General features: G+C 37.1%; 2 protein-coding genes across 6 annotated transcripts; one reads left to right on the top strand and one right to left on the bottom strand.

Annotated features, from left to right (window-relative positions):
- The first annotated feature begins 135 nt into the window (after nucleotides 1-135).
- On the top strand, nucleotides 136-20006 carry Gem (transcription factor CP2 like gemini). 5 transcript variants are annotated; one of them, XM_071784883.1, is made up of 12 exons: nucleotides 136-866; nucleotides 1179-1401; nucleotides 3337-3481; nucleotides 6303-6386; nucleotides 7917-8123; nucleotides 8454-8598; nucleotides 9377-9613; nucleotides 9857-10105; nucleotides 10210-10286; nucleotides 16748-17000; nucleotides 17318-17768; nucleotides 17858-20006. In XM_071784883.1, the coding sequence occupies exons 1-12, from the start codon at nucleotides 729-731 to the stop codon at nucleotides 17905-17907; spliced, it is 2259 nt and encodes a 752-aa protein (XP_071640984.1). In that variant the 5' UTR covers nucleotides 136-728; the 3' UTR covers nucleotides 17908-20006. The 5 variants fall into 5 exon arrangements, with proteins under 5 accessions (XP_071640984.1, XP_071640986.1, XP_071640985.1 ...); XM_071784885.1 differs by having other exon boundaries at nucleotides 16748-16940; XM_071784884.1 differs by having other exon boundaries at nucleotides 9401-9613.
- Nucleotides 19836-21346, bottom strand: LOC139817051 (uncharacterized). Its single transcript, XM_071784889.1, has 2 exons — nucleotides 20579-21346; nucleotides 19836-20294 (listed from the first exon to the last, which is right to left on the bottom strand). Exons 1-2 carry the CDS (start codon nucleotides 20835-20837, stop codon nucleotides 20176-20178), a joined length of 378 nt encoding a protein of 125 aa, XP_071640990.1. The 5' UTR covers nucleotides 20838-21346; the 3' UTR covers nucleotides 19836-20175.
- Between the last annotated feature and the right edge of the window lie 35 nt (nucleotides 21347-21381).

Raw genomic sequence — 21381 nt, forward strand, 5'->3', positions numbered from 1 at the left:
ATTCGAGGACGCGTTCGTCGTCTTTTCACGTTTTTTGTCACTGAAGTCGCGAGGCTGCGCACTCTTGGAAACACATCGGCAGCGCGAGACCACCGGCATCAAGAAACTGTACAACAGCTTCTTCGTGATGTTCTAAGAGTAGGCGGATCAGCACGCGTACTCGGCCCTGAGAATCACCGGCGGTCGGGTGATGCACCGTGTATTTCCGGTCACATCGAGGATCTGGACCGAGGGGTACCCACAGGGTGGACGCACAGCACGATCTGCAATAGGCACGAAAGCCACACGCGGTGGGATAAAATGAATATGTTTTGCGATTAGAGAACAACGGCCTGGAAACGAAGATAATCGATCTGTGATTTGAAATCAGCGTGGACTCGTCGCCTCTTACAGAATCGTCGCCAAGGAACATAGCCACGAAATTTATTTTCGCACATATATATACGTATAGTATGTAAAATAGTAAAGTTGTAACTCGTAAGTCAAGAAGTCGTCCTCGTCTTCTCATCCTTGAAGAGAGGGATCTTTTGGCGCTAGGGAATCGATGCTCGCCGACGGAGTCTCTTTAAGGGCGATCGAAGATTGATACCCTTCGTAGATCTGAGATCCAAGATTAGCATATAGATATTCGTTCTGTCCGGAAATCGCCGTAGGCAAACCCGTTAGTATCGCAGTACATAGAGTAGACGGTAATTAATTCGATCACGTGTACTTCGAGAAGCTATTGAATGGAGCTGCAACTCATGATGGACGGCGGCGCGGAAACCCTACACGGAGCGATGTGGTTCTCCAACACATCTCCGTCATACGAGCAATTATCGCCAGTTCGTTCAAACAGGTGCGACATTGTAGCCGCTCCTCAACAGGTACGTGGAATAATTGTCTCTCTTGTCAGATTCATTTTGATAAATTATATATGCTTTATATTAGACCGTATGCCTGAAATTATATTTGAAACGACAACACTATTTTATGCAGTATTAACATTTAAAAAATTTTTAATCTCTTCTCGTTTATATTTATTACTTAGATATTTCTCTACCAAACTTGACATTTTTTTAAATGTAAAGTTTTGATTTTTTGAGAAAGAAATTTTTCTGTCAGCTTCAGATTTATAGCTTCTGTCAGCTCATAATTATGTTTTCGAAAGTAGTAATTACAAAATATCAATGTTGCAGACCGCAATGGGATATCATAGTCCACAAAATTCTTTATGGCAAGATAAGAACTCGCCGAAAAATTCGCCGACTGGCGATGATCAGATACATTTGAATGGCGGCTCGCCACAGCTCTCGCCTTCCGGATCATCCCCGAATTGTGAACAAAACAATCTCAAACGCCGTTCTACAGAACCGTTGCAACACATCACGGAACTTGAAAAGAAACATATCAGAAGAGAAGGTTGGTATTTCTTACTTATTGTCAATTATTTACATAAACATTATTGCACGCTGTTTAATCTATAGATAATAGATTATTTAATCTTAATTTACAGAAGTATTTATTGATTAAATTTAAAGTATATTTTTTTAATTTCTTGTAATTCACAGATTAGCAAATTTCCCAGTATGTTACGTCTAATAAAATTAAGTGAATTTACTGTAAAAATTCATAATTCTTTTTTCTAATTATATGTATAGTGGCAATGAGATAAAAATATAAAGCTACAATTTTGCTTTGAAATTTTTTTAAAGTTGTTAAGTTTTGACAGTGTCAAATTTCATCTCTCGCACAAGAATGCATAGAATGTAAAGAATGTGTTGCCTTAAATGTACAGTGGCGTAAAGTTGATCGTCACTATCACTATCGTGTAGCCATAGATATATCTTCTTAAAGGTCGTGACCAAACGATCTCTCGGACACTGTCGTAGCTACGAGTTTCAATTTGCTGTTTAAGTATTATAGATCTTCTCTCTATTAAGGAGTCTGTATTATGTTTCCTATTCTCCAAATTTTTAACAGATTATATTTTTCTGTGATAAATTCACTATCTCTCCATACAAATCTATAAATAGAATTCTAGTATCCACCAATATTGCACTAGATTATTGTTCTTGTAATAAAATTTTAAAATTTAATTTATATGGACATGATAACACAATGAAATATAGTTCTTGATGCAAGCGACTTAATAATCACCATCAAATTTTGCTCGCGTGAAATTCCGACTACTTGGCAGATTAGCGAATACCGAGGGATGCTCGAAACTGTCCGAAGCAATATTCGCGTTCAATATTGTCATTGTTGATTAACGGTCAGGACTTAGCAATGACGCGATATGCGTTTCGAGTGACGTCGCTTTGAAGAACTCCTCAAGACTGATCGGCGAACTTCTGCGTTCTGTGTTCTTACGTCCGACGCCTTTTCGCCCACGTGGTCATCCATGGCTGATAACTGGTGTACATATACGCACGCAATGTATCACGCAGATTAGCTTGGTCGAGGAAAGGGAGAGACAGAAAGAGAACGAGAAAGAGAGAGAGAAAGAGAGAAAAGAGAAAGAGAGAAGATACCCGATACCAGTTCGCCATAGTGGCGGAACTTTGTGGAGGTGCACGCACGTAGTTTTGGTGGTGTGTTCCTGTACGGGTGCGATCTTCGCCGCAGCCAAAATAGGATGAAGTGGTGTGAGATCGATAGATCCAGGATATCGCTGCTGCAAAGTCGACGTTATCCCCCTGTCGCCACTAAAAGTCGACGCCGTCACGTCATCCAGGAGACGAAAGATAGGCCGACCACGATGCATCAGCAGCTTCACATCGGTTACAACGGCGCTCAATGCGGTACGCGATGCCGTATACGAGAACAGTTTTAAGCTGTGTGTTGATTATTTCAGATAATAGCTGAGCGTAGCGCTCGAAAAGAAAACGCAATACAGATGCAAAGGATAGTAGTATAGATTGCCATACAATAATTTTTGTGCTTAATTATTTCGTGCACTATGTAGCTTTATATTTTTTTTCTTCATAAAATACATCTTACCAAAATATGTAAATATATAAAGAAGTTAAATTATACACTAGACATTTTAGCGTAAACTCTTTTCTTCTTCAAAGTGAGGAAAGCAAGCTATATTATTATTATTCTCATTATTAAAAAATGTTTGTTGCTAGATATCACAGAATAAGATATAAATTAAGAATTGAATAGAATGTAAGTGAAATTGAATATAAGTGAAAAATAAGAATTGTAATATAGTTTAAAATTTTCTAGCGCATTTATAATTTATCTATTTATCACATGACACTAATATGACGCTAAAATAAAACAAAAATGAAAGGAAAACGAACATCTTCAGAAAAAACAGATTTGAAAATGATTTTTTTTATGTTTCAGGATCCATTGGAAGCAATGGCTCTGCCCAAGGTTGGTCTACGCAAGTGGAGGAACTTGCGGAGCACCTTGCCGATTTTGATGGCTCGTTATCCGCTCTCGCGGCATCTGATCTTGCAACAGCTGTTGCCTCTTACACTAATATGAGGTAATTGATATCCTTAATATTTCGGAAATATTTTAGAAAAATATATCCGATTATTTCTGATAAATTGCTATAAAAAGATGCTATTTTAAAATTTTTACTAAGGAAAAGTCAATTTAACGTATTGATGAAAAATTGTCAGAATTATAAGTGTGAATAATTCTTCTTTTAAACTTCCTTTCTAAAAATCTAAAAATGCTCCGCAAAAATGTATAGTAAAATATTAACTATGTACCGATTTTACGGTGACTCGATGATACAATCGTCGAGGGCTGTCCGTCGATAGAGTGCGAATATTGAACTTATGGTCGGTACCGTAGGCTTCTGCCGCGAACAAGATTGAAACGCGTACGAAACGGCGGCGAGCTGATCTAGAAATCCGGTTAAAACTGGCCACAGTTCTTGGCATTGCGTCGCACCGGGGACACGAGAAAATTAAACCGGTCGGCAGCCACGGGCCACGAGTATTGGTGTATCAATTTCAACGCACGTGCGCGAGTGTACGTGAAGTATCTAACGTGAACGAGAAAGGAGCGCATTCGGTGAAACTTATGAAATTTCTCTTGTTTCCGCGTTTATGTTCACGTTTTCATAAAAAAATGTTATAATATATAGAACTAATAATTTATATTTAAATATATTTAAATAAGAAATTCTCGTACGTAATTTCTTCTTACAAATAAATTAATTACATTTTACTTTAGTTTATCTAGTTCGCTGTAAAAGCATTTCAAAATTATAATTGTTATAATATTTCATTTGCATATATGGACAGTTTTATATGAACACACGACGAAAATTGTTACGCACATACCTTATCATGATAATGTATCTTATACGTATCGTAAATTCACGTTGCGTTGAAGGACGTTGAAAGTCTACGCATTTACGAGCATAATTTTTCAAGTAAATAAATGAGAAAATGAAAGTAGCGCGCACTTATGTATATTTTATAAAATTATTTTATTTTTTTAACACGATGATATAATAGTTTGCAATTAGTTAAAATTTTTCTAGTATTTTTTGCCGCGTTAGATCGATAATTTGATTGATGCAATTTTGTGCAGCCTAAAAAATATATGTTTTGCTACGAAAAGAAAATTTCGGCATAGGTATAATAGGGATAAAAAATCTTGATACGGACTATTGGCCTGACGTATCGCATGCATCAGCTGATCGCACATGACGTAAATGTGACAGAGTTACGACGTGTGGGAAAAAGAAGGTGGCACACATCCATCCATGAATGAAGACGCGCGTGGAATACGTTTTACGTGGTTTGAACCGGTAAGGAACCGGCTGACGCACCAGTTTGTAGGTGTACATAACACCGGTTATTTTTGGCGGCATGTCGGTATGTCGGCACACCAAGAGTTTTGAGCCGTAATTTATATCTGCGCCCGTCGCGAGTTTTCTCGTATTGTTAGTCAAATCGTCAAACGAATTGTAACGGTACTACTTGTTTTATTGCTCGAAGCTACGCGTTCAATATTATTTGAATCGGCCGAAACGCCACGTGAACATATTGTCAGAAATAAATAGGATTTAAAAAAAGTACAATATCTTAATAAATTAAAACAAAGTCAAAATAAAGTATAAATCTACTGAAATAACAGATGAGGAATATTGTATATATAACATATCGCTATATTACTGCGTGTGAAGGCAGGATATACAATTATCTGAAAGTAACTTTTAATCCATGTCACTTTTAATATCTTGTTTTGATAACTGTCTGTAAAAATTGTGATAAATTCTCGTGCTTCAGTATCATTACTGAAGATTGCAAGTGTCAGTGATTCCTACAAATATTTTATTATTTTTTATTTAAGATCAATTTTTCAATAAAGTGATCATTTAATCATAAATAAAGGTATGCACCAGTATGTAAAACCCGGGTGAGTAATTTAATGAAACTTGATTTAATTGTTTGTGTTTTTTGTTAAAATATATATGTATAATTTATTCAATATATCTTATTACATTATTATAAAATCGGATATTTGAAGATTATAGCTTGAAGAATTTATTCGTAAATTCTAACAAACATATGCAGTTTACCCGATCAGTCACCTTGTATCTCTCAGCTATGTAAATATCGATGAATCGTAAATAAATTTCGGTAGTATTCTTAACTCGGTATCGATATTATTTCATACCGATTAAATTCGTTGCACACTGAACTAGTTTATTCCGGTTTACGCTGACCTTACTGACTCATTATCGTAGCGGTTCTCAAATTATTCTTTCCTTATCATATATGCGTATGTCTAGTATATTTGATGCATTGCGAGATGAATTGACGTTAATTCCTAATCTTTATGCCATGGCGTGGTCATCATTGTGCGTCAATATAACAAACGCGTTACGAAAAAATCACGAGTTACCTATCGACAAGTTGTTATTATAAAACGATAAGTAAAAATGTCAAATAACATGTTATTTTGTATTGAATACTGTTTCAATGAAATAAAATAATCTCTGGGAAAAAATCGTGTATATAAATTTGGAAGGATGATAAAAAGAGAGATATCTATAAGGAAATTTACAATAAAAAATATTTTTAGAGATTGTTAAGAAAGGAGTTGAAAATTTAAATAGACAATTGTGACAATTTTGAAGATTATTCACAAAATTCATATTACACAGATTAAATAATATAAGATTTTGTTATAACTTTTCAAAAATATGCGTTGAGTCGTATTATCAAATGAATATCTTGGAATAATTTTTGCCACACTTATATCTCTACAATATTCAATAAGTTTAGAAGACTAAACTAGACTAAAAATATGACATGACAAAAACTTCTATCTTCTTCTAGCGAAGCCCTCCTTACTTTGCCATCGTTAACAGTTTTCAAGCAGGAGGCGCTATCCCCTGAAAATCAGCATAATAACCCCAACAAGTAAGTCATCACTGATTATTAAGATTATTTCTCTTGCACGACACTATCATGCAAGAACTTACTGATCAATAATTAAAAAAAATTAATTTAAAAACGTGGAATTTCAAACTCAACCATGTTTATAACTTCTTCTTCTTCTAATTTTGCGAATTGGATCATTTTCTTACAACACCGTCTGTTTATTTATGTCGAATGATAGAAGTGTGCGGAGTATCGATGATAGTAACTGGCGTTACTACGATTACGACCACAATACGAAGGCGACGACGGCTATCTCTCCCGCGGGGCCAGTCAGGGGTGACGGGGGTAGCAAAGTATTCCGAGCGGAATTTGCCACGCGCGGCTCCCCCGCAAAGACACGGCCGCAGATAAGGCCGCAGCTATATCGTTACGCCCGTTCGCGGCTATCGAGAGAGTAAGTCGCTCGCGTTCGGGTCAGACTTCTTACTCTCTTATGCGCCTGTTTATCGCACGGCGCGCGTTTTGTTCCGTAAAGCCGGAGTCGGCCGCGTGACGCGACGCGCCGATTATAAACGTGAATCGCGGATCGATATCTCATCCCGGGCGTGTGACTTTAATGTAAAGACAGGGAGGGGAGATCCCCTGAGTGGGATCAAATCGGATTTTGTGTAAAACGGTTAACGCAGTGCTCGCGAAAGAAACACTGTGATATAAGCTCTGCAGACGGAATAGTGGTACGATCGCACGAATAAAAATGAAAAGGAAAATAATTTTTATATATACCAACTTCCAATGACTATATCTAAATCTCAGATGTCGATCTTTTTAGAACCGTGAAGTGGTACCGATGAAGTGATGAAGTAATTCTGCATTAAGTATACTTTCACTCCCTTTCGAAAATTCTCCTGTTTTCCAGAACTGCTATTTTATTCGATGATTCGTGTGAGAAATTTTTGTGCGAGTTAAAGCTCGTTATCTGATCATCCGATAAACGGAAAAGCGGGGAGAAACGCCGCGCCGTCGTATAAATCGCTTGGGATTCATCATATCAATGTTTAACGAGAAGAAGATGAAATCGTGAAAGGTCGGTTCGTGATCTTGTTGCTCTCCGCGCTCGGCGTGAAACAGATCATATAAAAGATATGTCCTAAGACAGCTCGGAGAACTGAATATCGGGAATAGTTGATTAGGCGAATGATGAAATCGCGTGTGGCTTTTCATTTATAATTATATTCCTGCAAGTGCAACATTGAAATCGCGGCAAAACCTGGCGTAATATGCAAAACGATGGATTTCTACGTATAAATAACAAGTTTTCGCGTTAATGACTATTTGTACGGATTTATATCTGTGGGATTGAGTGAAAATATCTACTGACTGAATGCCGAAAACCAGAATGAGAACACCCGTGGATTTAAACGTCTCACCGTCACTTTTCTTTAACTTATAGTGAGTGGCTCGGTATTAACCACGGAACATTCTATCTGCTTTTCTTGTGCGAGGGCCGGCGTTGTGCGATATCGATGGTCTGACGTATCTTAAATATTTTTATCTTATGAATTATTTCAGTTTAAATCACGTGTCGCAAAGGGCGATCAATACAGTGCCGTCCAGCAATGGAAATGTCGGCTCCGTCGAGGCTGATAGCAACAACAATGGACAAACTAGTCTCCATCAACTCTTGTATTCCTCCAACGAGGAATACCCGCCGACTTCGACCGCGGCCAACCACGTTTCTTCTTCCCAGCAGGGAAATGAATTGAACGAGGATTGCCGGTGCGCTATTAAACATTAATTAATTAATTACTAAAAACGAACATTATAATGTTATATTAGGAATAATATTACATATCGGTATATTAAAAGAAAATTAAATAAAAATTATACTAAGAACTATGTAACTTTTATTCACGTACTGTTTCAACCGAAGCAGCTATCGAGATTTCAAAGCTTCTGTTAAAATTTCAGTCGATAAAAGTTTTATATTCTTTTAGTAAAATATTTTATTTGTAATACAGTGGAGAAGTATTAATTTTTTTTATTTTTATATAATGGATTACGTAAAAATGGAGTCGTATATATATATATCGCAAAATTTTCCTTTAGATTTCAGTACGTCTTAGCAGCCGCTACCAGCATCGCTACCAAGGTAAATGAAGAGACGCTGACGTATCTGAACCAGGGGCAATCATATGAAATCAAGCTGAAAAAATTGGGCGATTTGTCTGCCTACCGTGGAAAGATTCTGAAGGTATTTCATCATATCCTTACATATGAAGAACACTCCTTTGGACGCTTCTAATGTTTGGGTAGCGGCATCTTAAAAAACGCTTGAATAAACCCCCACGAGGTAGACAAGCGAGCTCATGCTGGTGCATATCGTTCGAATCACAGATTCTTTTCAGTCGGAAAAAGGTGGCAAAATAAAGTAAAGAAATTTATAATTTTATATTGATTGTAAACTCTGGAATTCATTATGTAACAAATTATATCGTATCATAACTTTCACTTGCAAGCACTGATATAATTATTGCTTAACTCGTTAACATTGAAACATGAAATCTTATAATATAGAAGTATCCTGGGAATATCTAACCATTGACGGATCTTAAAACATCTCCCTTAAAAAAAAAAAAAAAAAAAAAAAAAACAGTTTTGTTGGATCTGTTTCAAAAATCTAAAAAAAATACAAAAAATTGAAAAAAATGCGATCACACAGAAGTATTACCATGTCCTCATCGTTGTTTTTGAAGTAAAAGCTAAGTATGATATAAGGAAAAATATCAAACCAATTAATTTTGCCGAAACACCCCTATTATCGATGTTTTAAGATGCACTAGTACATCAGTTAATATTCACTCTGTTGATAACAAATAAATGCAAATAAAACTAACTCTTTCGCATTGGTTCGTCATGAGGGTGGTATACAGATAATCCGCGATTACGAGTTAACACGGCATGAGCTCACTGCGTGTCCTCGACGTTCGAAAGATGTGAGTCGCCCAAACGGTGCTACAACGCCTCTGTAGGGACATACGACTTTTCTGTTCCAGTCGACGATTCGCATTTGCTTCCACGAGCGACGGTTGCAGTACACAGAACGGGAACAGATGCTGGCCTGGCAACGTGCTAGGCCGGGAGAGAGATTATTAGAGGTTGACGTTCCTCTCAGTTACGGTATGGTGGATGTCTGTCAACCGTCGCTGTCCAACAACAGCGTGGAGTTTATGTGGGATCCAACAAAAGAAGTCGGCATTTATATCAAGGTACGCTCATCCTCGCCAACGAATCTTTTCATTCTTATTTATGGCAGATGTTATTAATTTCTCATTTTTGCGTAGCTACATTCTCTGTATAACGGAATTATAAAATTCATGGAATTTTACGAGCAAAAGCTCATAGTATATAAATGTGATTTTTTTTCTGAGATATATTTATCGACTTTATAATACTTAATGAAGTACTATTTACATGACTGCTGCAAACGTGTTTGTTCAACTTGTGAATAGGTCAATTGCATAAGCACTGAATTTACACCGAAAAAGCATGGTGGCGAGAAGGGCGTTCCCTTTCGAATTCAAGTGGAGACCCGATTGCCAGGAGGACCACGTTTGCACGCCGCTTCATGTCAGGTGAAAGTCTTCAAATTAAAGGGAGCGGACCGCAAGCATAAACAAGATCGTGACAAGATATTGAGACGTCCTCCTCACGAACAGGATAAATATCAGCCTAGCTACGACTGCACCGTCCTCTCCGATGTAAGCTTTGCCAAAGAATTCTCTTTTATAAATAAAAAAATTTGAAATTAAAATATATAAAATAAAATCTATTACTCAATTTCTTTCCTCTTTTTCTGTTATAGATTCCTCTGGAATCCTTATCGCCTTCAAACGTGTCGACGCAAAATAGTGGAAGCCCGTACGCCTCGACGGATGCAATGTAAGTTGATTATTACATTAATTCTCTTTACATATTTTTAATCAGACGACAATGTCATCGTACGAAAAACTGTGAGACTCATTGTCAGAAAGAACCGCGTGTATGAAAGAGGTCGTGAAATAGAATATGCTACATAAATCATTGAATGTCATTATCGCGAACAGATGTAATATCGAACGAACATCTTCCAATAATATATTTATGTCGAAGTAAACGCAGTGACATCGTATTTTAGTTTTATGTGGAAATATTTTTCATTAATGTCACGAAATGTCCAGATTGAATTAAATATCAAGATATCACAAGCAAAAGGTAGAATAATTACGGATGGTACCGCCCTTGTAATTAGCATCATCAATGTGTCATTTTTAAATTACATCTCTTACGTCAGTTTTTTTACTCGCCTGTTTCTTACGTAATGGAATTTGTAAAACAATAGTATCATGTTTGTAAAACTTTTATATCAGATTTGTATTTCTTTTCAATCTTCTGTTTCTTACAATAATATCAAATTGATAGGATCAGCACCAGATTTGTATTTAGATTAGAGATACAATATGGAGCAGAGATTAAATTGTTAGGAATATTTAATACTTTTCATATAATAAATACTAATAAAAATGACATTCTTTTCAACGAATTTGTCGAAGAAATATTTAGCGATGCTTGCAGAAAAAAATGTAAGACTTATCTTCGTACAAGAGATCTGTATGTCAAACGCAGACTTCATAAGTATGCACTTAACAGAAAAGATTGTTATTAGAAGATTAAAATATCACGAATTTTATTTTTACCCTTTAAATGTATCGCTTCTACACGAAGTATCGAGAACCAGTACAAAATCCGACCTCGCAACGACTTATTGCACAAATAGCAACTAGTCAATTCTGGATACGGCGGGTTTCGGGCACCCGCCTAACTATAGATGAATCGTTCGTCTAAGTGGAGTGATTTGTGTCGTCAGACCGGCGGCGTTTTCGCTTCCTTCGAAAATAGGTGTGCAAAATTAAATATTGCAACTGCACGCATCACATTACACACGCATAATTACTTATATCCAAATTTAAACGGATTAGAAAAATTTTTTCTTATTTTAATCCTAGGCATTTTATGATTTCTATAGTAGTCTTATTGTTAGTTGTATAGCGAAATTCTACATCGTCATATTTATAACGTCAGAATCAGTAAGGTCTCTACTAATTCCTACATCGTTGTATATTTCGATTTGTCGATTGCCCATTCGTGCTGAGAAACACGTAGTCAGGCGAGTCCTTGCGTCATTTGCACGGTGTGTTGGACAAATACCTGTTGCACGGATATAAATAGTAAAACGTTTCCGATAAATTCCATGTACTAATGTCTACCGATGGTTGTTTTGCTTTTACGGGCTATTTATATATATGCACATGTATAACCGAGAAATCCTACCAAGCAATCATCGCGACCTTCGATATTACGACGCAGGTAGAAATAAATGCGGAGCCCATGAGCTGCGTAGCGAAGATAATTTTAAAGTCATTTACTGACAGCTCCTTTTCTGAGAAGAAATGAAGAAAAGAAATGAAGATAATTGAATATTGTAAACTTACTTGTTTCCTTTATTTTGACAATGTTAGAAATGGAAAATATCGGAGAAAAATTCTGTGAAAAGTTAGAAGAGACATATACAATTTTTTCTTTTTTTGTCAGAAAGAAACAAAGATCGAAGATGGTGAAGAATACGAATGTTTTTTACTATGAAAAGATTTCGAAAGTCAGGAAAAATAAAAAAGATAAGAGAGTGAAGCTGCATCATTTCTTTCCGAGGAAAAAAATTGGAAAATATATTTTTCTCATCATCTGTTATTCTTCTTCTATTCCTCGCTTCACCAAGATGACAAATGGACTCCAAAGAGAATTATGCATTTTTCAATTATACCAGAAACCACTGCGACATTGTCAGAGCTATGTGCGCGGCTGCATATGGTGGGAGCTTATTCTGGTGAAGGATAGTGGCTATGCCTCCGTCAGGAGTTCGTTCCTCTGTAGTGGTGTACGGGAAGTGGGGGGGACGCGGAGGTAAACGCCGGGCATCGCCGCCAACAAACTGGCTCGAACTGGCGTGAGCCGGTGTCCCTGTCTCCGACGACGACAGCCACTCGATGGAGGGGAAGTTGGAGAACCGGCGAAGAGCGAGGGAGAAAGAGGAGGCGAGAGACACTGCAAAAGAAAGACACGGTGCACGCGAGTAAATCCAGAACGGCCGTATATCGTGCGTAGCCGCGTGTCTATCCCTGCTGAATCCATTTCAGGCGCGTCCAGATCGCGACAAAACTAGATATTGTGTGATCGTATTATTGAACAGATCGGAATTGTCAACCGCTGTCGTCAAATCTTACCGCTGAGCACGTACTGTATGTACTTGTTTTACGAGTAATCGGTAACATTACGCATCACATTCGTGCAATCGCTCGCAACATTTATCAATCGACATCTTCCTCGCCGCCGCGCCGGCGCCGAAAAAAGTGTATAATCCTCCGCTTCTCCTGCCTGGATTGGAAATCGATGTCCCACCGAGCTCGGACGCGCAACCTTGAATTACTCGGGAAGAAAGCGGCTGAGCTTGCAGTCGCTCAGTTGCATCGTGCGCGCGAGAACCGATATCAGCTCGACCCGGCAGTCCTTAACTTGTTCTCGCTCGAAGCGTTTCAGAATAGTGCAAAGCTTACGGAAAGAAGATTTCTTCAGCGTCATCTCGTTCTATCTACAGATACGTTTTCTTAACACTCGATTTGCATTATATTCAGTAGTTCAACCCAGAGAGAACTGATTATCTCTAGGCTAAGAGATCATTATAATTAAAGGTGAAGAAGAAACCAGTTTTGAAACCTGTTGCATCGAGAGATCCTCCGAGTTCCTGTACATCGTGGCTCGTGTCTTGATTATTCACTTTACATATTTGTATAAAGTAAAGTAAAGTTTGTGCTTTTGATAATTCATATTTGAACAAGTCACATGGTTTGTGTAGTGCACGGCCGGGCGAGAAGAGAGAAGTGAAACAAAGTTATCGTTCAAGATAACCGAATTAATCTTAGTCCGGTATATTCTGGTACGCGACAAGGCTCCGGCGGCGGCGCAGTGACTAAATTCATCGCGAAGAAGTAGATTGATCGGGATTGCCAGCGTAAATAATACGCTCGACGAGCGTATAAGGGGCGTTAGCTTCACTGATCGGAACAGTTTATTTTCGCGCTGTTGATGTATCCGAATTGCATCGTAATCGAGGGCGATCTGGTATTACGCTGTCTTTTGAACAAATAGCTACTTCCCTATCCCATCTGCGGTTCCTTTCGCGAGGACTTAAGCGTAATGCAATCAATCAGCCATTAGTCATGCAATAAAACCGTTGACAAGATCACTTGTGACAGATAGCTTATGACAGCTCGCGGCCGCGTTTATTAACAACCACGTGTGATGCATTGAGTGATCTTCTTCAAGCGATAGTGATCTCCTTCAAGTACAGTTAAATAGCGAGATCTGCGAGTCGATATATCGTGAGCGAGCACCGTTCAGGAATGCCCTCGTCCGTCGCAGCAGATAATCGACTTCCGACCGAGTGTACGCGAGTTTCGCATGCACTTTTAGTTGCGCTGATCGACAGTCTAAGTTTCGTGGTAACACGTGATATCCTGGCTATCTACGTGCTCTTGTTGCGGCAGGATCATCCCCTCAGATGACGAGCAGCCCTGCCGCCGAAAAGCTGACGCAAGGGCGGTTAAATTGAGTCTTGCAACCAGGACAAGTACTGTTTTTCCCGACTAATGGGAATTTGTTGAAAACATCACGTAGCAATGAAGTTACTATTTTGAGAAATCAAGGGAACATAAACACAAAAGAGGTTCACATAGAACGTAGATTTTTCTGAATTGAAAGAAAATACAATTTCAAGGAAGCATAATTAGATTCATTTAGCTTTGAGAGAAGAAAACAAGAGGATTATACCGCTTGCTTATCAGGAAATGTCAATGAGATTAATTGCGCAAGTCGGGGAAACATTAATTGTTTCTGAGACTGAATTCACCTTACAATTGAAATATTCGTCTCCGCGTTGTAAAAAGGAAAGAGATTTACAACTTCAGAATACGTAGAGAGAATTTCCTAGAAGAAGAAATAGAGTGGGTATGTTTCAAACATCGACGTGTTTTATGAAGCAATAGAAAACTGCGCGCAATGGCACACAAGTGGCACTATAATTAGGCCCGATGCAAAGTGGCAGCACGTCAAGAAGATAAACATCATAGGCTCGGTGGCTCTCGCGGATACAAAGTTCATTCCTTTTATAGAGGTGCATCGGACAAGTGGAAGGCAAACAACGGAGCTCGAACGGCCTAGGCGGCGAAGGAGCGTATAAACCGGTTGTATTCGTTGAAAAAGAAAAATCTTCGGATTTTTACCAGGAAACTTATCGCGAATTCCGCTCTTCGGACCGCGGGATTTCGCTCTTCGAGCGGGATTCTGGATCGCGAGTGATTATCGCGCGACTAGGCGTGTGTGCTCGACGCGCACGTGACGTGGCGCTTGTGCGTGAAGAAAGAGGAAAAAGAAAACAATAAGATACGACCCGCCGATCACGCGACTCAGTGAGATTTCAACTCGAGGGAGCCACGCGCGAAGGTCAGAATTTCGAGAGAGTTCGTCGGCGAACGAATGTCGGCGGGCGACTAGCAGTATCCGGTTCGCGGCAGACAAATGCAATCCGACTGACTCGAACTGATCCTATCTGCCGAGCCGAGTCGAGCCAAGAGCTCTCTCCATTACTCTAATTCACCGAGCGACACTTCAGTTACTGGCTGGTGCAGAACATTGCACGCTGTATCACCGAAATACCGGATGACCCGCGTTGTATCTCGAATAGCCGCGCGATGTGGATGAACGGCTACTAGTTAATCATCATTTGATCGACCTGATAAGACAGAACGGAGATTCGAGAGCGTTACCTCGCCAACATCGACCACGAATGGATGGAAAGACGCTTGGAGAACGGTCGAACGTTCGAGCGTATACCACGTTTATGAATGAGCGCGTGAAAAGTCGGAAGAAGGCCTTCAAGGAGAAAAACAATTCGCCGTAGAGAATTCCTTTCGGTCCAGTCACCGTCCAGCGAGTGTGTTCGTCATGTCAAGAGATTACTGGGATTTGAAGAGCTGCTGGTCCATCAAGCGGCCACGTTATCCGCTTGATCAGTTCGTCACATGGATTCTGGAGCACGAGGTGATCGTGAGCGGTGGTCCGCCGTACGTGCAGGTCGTGGCTAAGTTTGTCCATGCCCTGTTGAGCACGCGGATAAAGAGAGGATACGTTATGCGAGGAGGACTGGTCAGCCTCCGGATAAAGAAGCGTTGGAGCACGAAGAGACTCGACGGCCGCAAAAAAGTCAAACTCGTGATTTGTTTAAAGGGGCATTCTGCGTAAGGATATACTGACGCTTTTTTTAAGATTATTTTTTATTATATAGCTTTTTCGATCGAAAAATGGAATTTTGAAGAATGAAGCTTTTAAGCGTAAAGAAGTATCGACTTCTTGAATATTATACATGAAATATCGATTGAATCTCACTTTGAATTACAATTGGTCATAGTCAAAGAAGATAGTCTCGCAACGTTTAAGCTACTTTATATTTTTATATTGTTATCTAGCTAATTAATAACACTAAAATTGAATTTACATGGCTTTCGCTTTTAAGTAGGAATTGAGATTTCACACAAATGAGTTTATCGAATTATGTATTATAATCACTAAGATTATATGCTCGTTTTATATAATAATAATTATTATTATAATATTCGGTGTAATGTGTTTTTGAAATTTTAAAAAGTTGATTGTAAAGTTATTTTTTTTTACGCGACAAAAATTACGCATATTAGTCGATCCTATTAAAATTTAAATAAATAAATTGGCATATTTTGGGCATATGTGCGAGCGTTACTTTCACACTTTGCCTTTTAGATTTCGATTTAAATTTATTATTCTAAGCAAAGTTATTTTGGTATCGGTTTTTATTAGCAAGTAGCCTGGAATATTCTCGTGCATCGTTCGTTCATAAAATTGTTCAGCTGAGCATATAAGTGTCAGCGGTCGAAGATTTATGTTGCATGCACAATTAATAAGATAGATAATCCTCGACTCGCCAATGTTTTGCAACATGCCACAAAGTAAACGCATATACGGCGCACGTCAGAATCTAAAATACGTTTTTATGTCCTGCACATCGGAAAAATTTCCATATGTCAAGAATCATCCGAAAATTATCGCGAGAAGGAAATTATTCCAATCATGTTAATGTTAATATTGTTATTATAAATAATGGATGCAACAATTTAATACAATTTAAAATGCAATATTTTAAGACTTGTATTTTCAGATTTTCAACAGAAATCGTGACAAGTAATTAATATGTTATCGGTTTTGGGCTGTTTTTTCAGATCACCACAGACACGCGCAGCCATCAGCGGCAATTCTTCTCCGGTAGTCGCCCCGTTGGCACTTTCGGTTTCTAATTCCGGTATCGTACCACTGGTTCCGGCTTCGGATGCCGTGAAGGAAAACGTAGGAACGGCGCCGGCCTTGCCATCGCCCGCGGCCATACTGCCGGACCAACCTTGCATTGAAGCTGATGTTAGTTTGACTGCACACAAAGCTACTTTCCCGCAACAACTAATCGAGTTTATGAAAACAGTAAAGATCTTTGTTGTAAATAATTAACTTATTCTTCCGATCCTGAATTTTGTTATTCGATGTTTTGAAGTAAAGAGAAAAAAACCGATAGGGGGGGGGGGGAGAAGAAAATGTTTCATATTACATTATTACATAATGAAAGTAGTGGCACGTAATTTGTTTTTGTATTTTACCTTATATCGATGTTTTTGAAAAAAAGTGTCTTCTCTAAAAATTGTAAATATAAAATTAACAATTATAAAGGGGGGATCGTATAGAATTGGAAGCTACTCAACCCACGTCGCTTATTTATGATAACTTTACTTTGAATCTCGTAGGGTACCTCATGCCTAACCGAATTACCACCCGACGCAAATGCCACGCAGACAACCGCGTGGCTTCGCGCCAGCCGATTCAACGCGTTCGAGTCAACATTCGCGAGTTTCTCTGCATCGGATATTTTACGCTTGTCCCGGGAGGATCTCATCCAGATCTGCGGCGTGGCGGACGGGATTCGACTGTTCAACACGCTGCATTCTAAGGCGCCGACCCCGAAACTCACCCTCTACTTTTCATTGGAAGGCAACGGTTCGCTCTGGAGAGTCGCCTACCTCGACAGCTTGACGAGCACCGCGCTCACAAATAAGTTGCTCAACGCTCTAAACTTGCCCCACGACCGACTACACTCAATACTGTTCCTAGGGCCACAGGGTATACGCGTGTTGGTCACCGACGAGTTGGTAGCGAACATGAAAGACGAGAGTATGTATTTCGTCGAGACTATCAAAGGTACATAAATTTCTTTTGCTACTATTTTATTTACAATTTTGAAAAGAGATGGAAAGGAAACTAATAATGCCAATATATATTTCTTTCAGATCCGGCTACCGAGCGTTACACATTGTTAATAAAATCAAAAATTATTTGAACAATTTCTGCAGAGATTCTCTCTTTTATAAATATTTTTTATATAATAAATATATGTATAATATAACATATTATACATATTATATTAATAAATATACATACAGTATAACATATATTTATTAAATAAATATATAAATATAAAAGAGAGAAAAGAGAGACGAAAGCTAGTAAAATATATTACTTTGTATGAATGTATGCAAGGATTATTCTATATCGTATAACGTTATGTAAAAAAGATTTGGAAATTATTAACGATTTTTTAACAAGTAAATTTTAAGATCTCGACATAATTAATAATTTTTTAATATATTTACAATAACTGAATACAAAAATAAACTCTACATAATAAATATGCTGTAATAAAAATTAACTTTTGGAATAAAAAATTATTTTTACGCGTTGAGTTATGTGTTGAGGTGTACAAAACTTTTATAAAAGATTAACGGTATTATAGTTGTTTTACATGTAATATTAATTATATCTATTTGCATATCATGCCATATCTGCAACATAATTGTTGAAAGATATAGATACGTTACATACATATATACAAGTGCAATATTCTTTTTAAGTTAAATGCGTTTTTCTATTAGTAATTGTTATATTGTACATAGCTCGTTGAGTTATGCGAACACTCAAGCTTTCCAAGTACCCAATCTTCGAACATTAAAATACTCGATAATTTTGGGTCTTATAATTTTAAATTGTATCCGTTAGAGGAAATTATGAGATGCCAATTTTGCAATTTTTTAAAAAAGAATATAGAATTTATAGATATATTACTCCATCCACTATCATATATTTACGAGTGCTAGAACTATGTTGCTTTAGCAACAGCGAAAGATATATGTAAATATGAGATTTTGTACATTCGCACGATTGTGCCATTTAAATATTCTGTGATTATGAATATTTTGAATTCATAGTAATTATAAAAGCGTATCTTTTCGGACGAATGTGCAAAGGCGCGGAATACATATACAACTTCGTTTACTATTTTGTAAACCGCATAATTAATAGCGGTTTGGAAAAGTATTTAATATGGTAATATATATTTAGCAAAGATCGAGTAAGGAATGAAAAGAGATTATATAATGGAAATTAGGTAGAATTTATATATCGTTTTTTCAGTACAATTTATGAAAACGATGGTTTTCGATATATGTGCCACGCTAAAATAAGTATAAAATTTTAATTTTGTATATAATTGTTACTGTTTTTGTTGATTTAACAATTTTTGTTTAAAATAGATATAAGTTCTTTTACTTCCATAAACTTTTAACATGTTAACATTGTTATTGAAAATAAAATAAAATCCTTTAATGACGTTATTATTATAAAGAATTAATAAATTTGAATATTATAAGATTTCTACTAAAATGTTCAAGTCTTGAAAAAATAATTTTAGTGCCTTTATTAACAAATAGATATATTGATAAGTATTTGAAATAAAATAGATATTCAGTAAATTGTACAAAAGATATTCTCACTTTTTCTAATGCAAATATTATGATATAGGAAGAAATGGGATTTTTATACTAATATTTTTGAGATTCTGGGATTTTGAAAAATTTTATGAGATATTAAGTTTAAAGTTACGATTGTGTAGATTCTTTATATATTGCAATACTAATTTTATATAAACATCAATGCAGCTTATTATACAATAGCTAGTATCTGTTAAATAATACATTAAGATTTTACTAAGAAATGTGGTTGTGTGTTTCCATGTAAGGGTATGAAATAATAACGTTTTACAACGTGACGAAAAGTGCATTAAATAATTATTAACTGTCTAACACGTATCGTCTTTATTACTTACGAAGAATCGTACTTGCAGTTGGGAACGCTCACTGCGATTTCATCGCGTGATATCAATTATAATAAGTTCAATATTGTACTGTAATTATAAACAAGTATAAACGTATGTTACTTGGTAATACAGTTTATTTTTTCTGTTATAATTTAAAGGGTAAGAAAACATGTTGATATTTTGAAAGCGAAAATGTATATGCCGGTTTATCTTAATTTTGTTATATACCTCATGCACACAAATGTTTAAGTCAATGAAATGGCACAATAAATATATCTTGATGCTAATTCTTATTATTTTTTTGTTTCCCTGAATTAAGATTAAAAGAAAGATTAATTCGTCAAAGAAAAAGCTCACAGATTGTAAAACATGTTTCAAATTTATTTTAAGAATTCGTTCACCTATTCGTCAATGAATCTTTTTCTGTTAAAATATTATTGAACATATGATCACATGTTACGTTTGCTTCTTTTTCTTCTTCTTCATCTCTGCTTTCTGTTGTCTAAGCTTTCTTTTCTCTTCTTGACGTTGTTCTCGTTCTTTTGTACGTCGATACAATCTGCGCGCGAAAAGAGCTGCAGAAACAAGATTATTGTTAAATTTTAAATTATCGCAAAAAGTAAAAATTTTAAAAAATATTGTTTAATATAAAATTGTTATTATGGAAAAATCCTCAATTGTTCACAAGCGCCATATGTGACGGTGTAACTGGATATATAATTTATATAATTACGCAATCACTGCATGATTTTACTATTATCGGTGCGTTATCACTCATAACAGAATCTGTCATTAATATTGTATTTTTATTATATATAAGTTCAAATATTATGCAATTGCAATGCAAGAAATATCATACCGAGTAGAAATCCCACAATCAATACCGCGAAAATGAACAGAATGTAAGACTGGTATGGTGCGAGCCACATGGGCAAAATCGTGTTCCTGGGTAACTTGTTCAGAGACTTTGTTAACACGTCAAAGGCACCCTGTTGGAATTGCTCTTTTTCCTCATCGCTCATCTGTTGATATCTTTCCATTATTTTCGCCAATTTCTCTTGCACATCATTCGGTAGCATACTGTCATTTTCAAACGGGTTCACAAGCTGTTCTTCCATATTGAGTACAACGAACGAGCACAAGAATTTGATTCGGAGATCACCAGAACCAGAGGTCTGCGCGAGTGCAGGGCAAAAGTTGTACTGATTGAACACGGACGATCAGATTCACTAATCGAGTGGACTCGATTAGATAAGGAATGTTGAAAATACGCTGAGGTATGATGCAAGTTCCCTCGACGAAGCGATTTCGCTTAACAGTCTTCATAAACTTCGATTGTGCACACTCGGCAAAAAGAAAATATTTTTATCGTAAATTTACAAATGTAAAATGATATTTTAATTTTCGTAGGCTCGGCAAAACAGAAATCAACAAACTAACGTGAAGCGTTAACCAATCGGTATAAAAACGTTCTATCAAGGATATCCGATCGAATTAACAATTATTAATTCAATATTTGTCGAACGGGAGTGCAAATGCAAGTCGGTGCGGGATATCATACCATCTTTTACATGCGAGATTTACATTTCGCGAACTGAATAAACGATCTTTTCGGCGCCACAATTGTGGTTGAGAAACTGAGTAAACAGCAGGTTTATCGCA

Source organism: Temnothorax longispinosus, chromosome 7, assembly GCF_030848805.1.
Source record: "Temnothorax longispinosus isolate EJ_2023e chromosome 7, Tlon_JGU_v1, whole genome shotgun sequence".
Classification (NCBI taxonomy): Eukaryota; Metazoa; Arthropoda; class Insecta; order Hymenoptera; family Formicidae; genus Temnothorax; species Temnothorax longispinosus.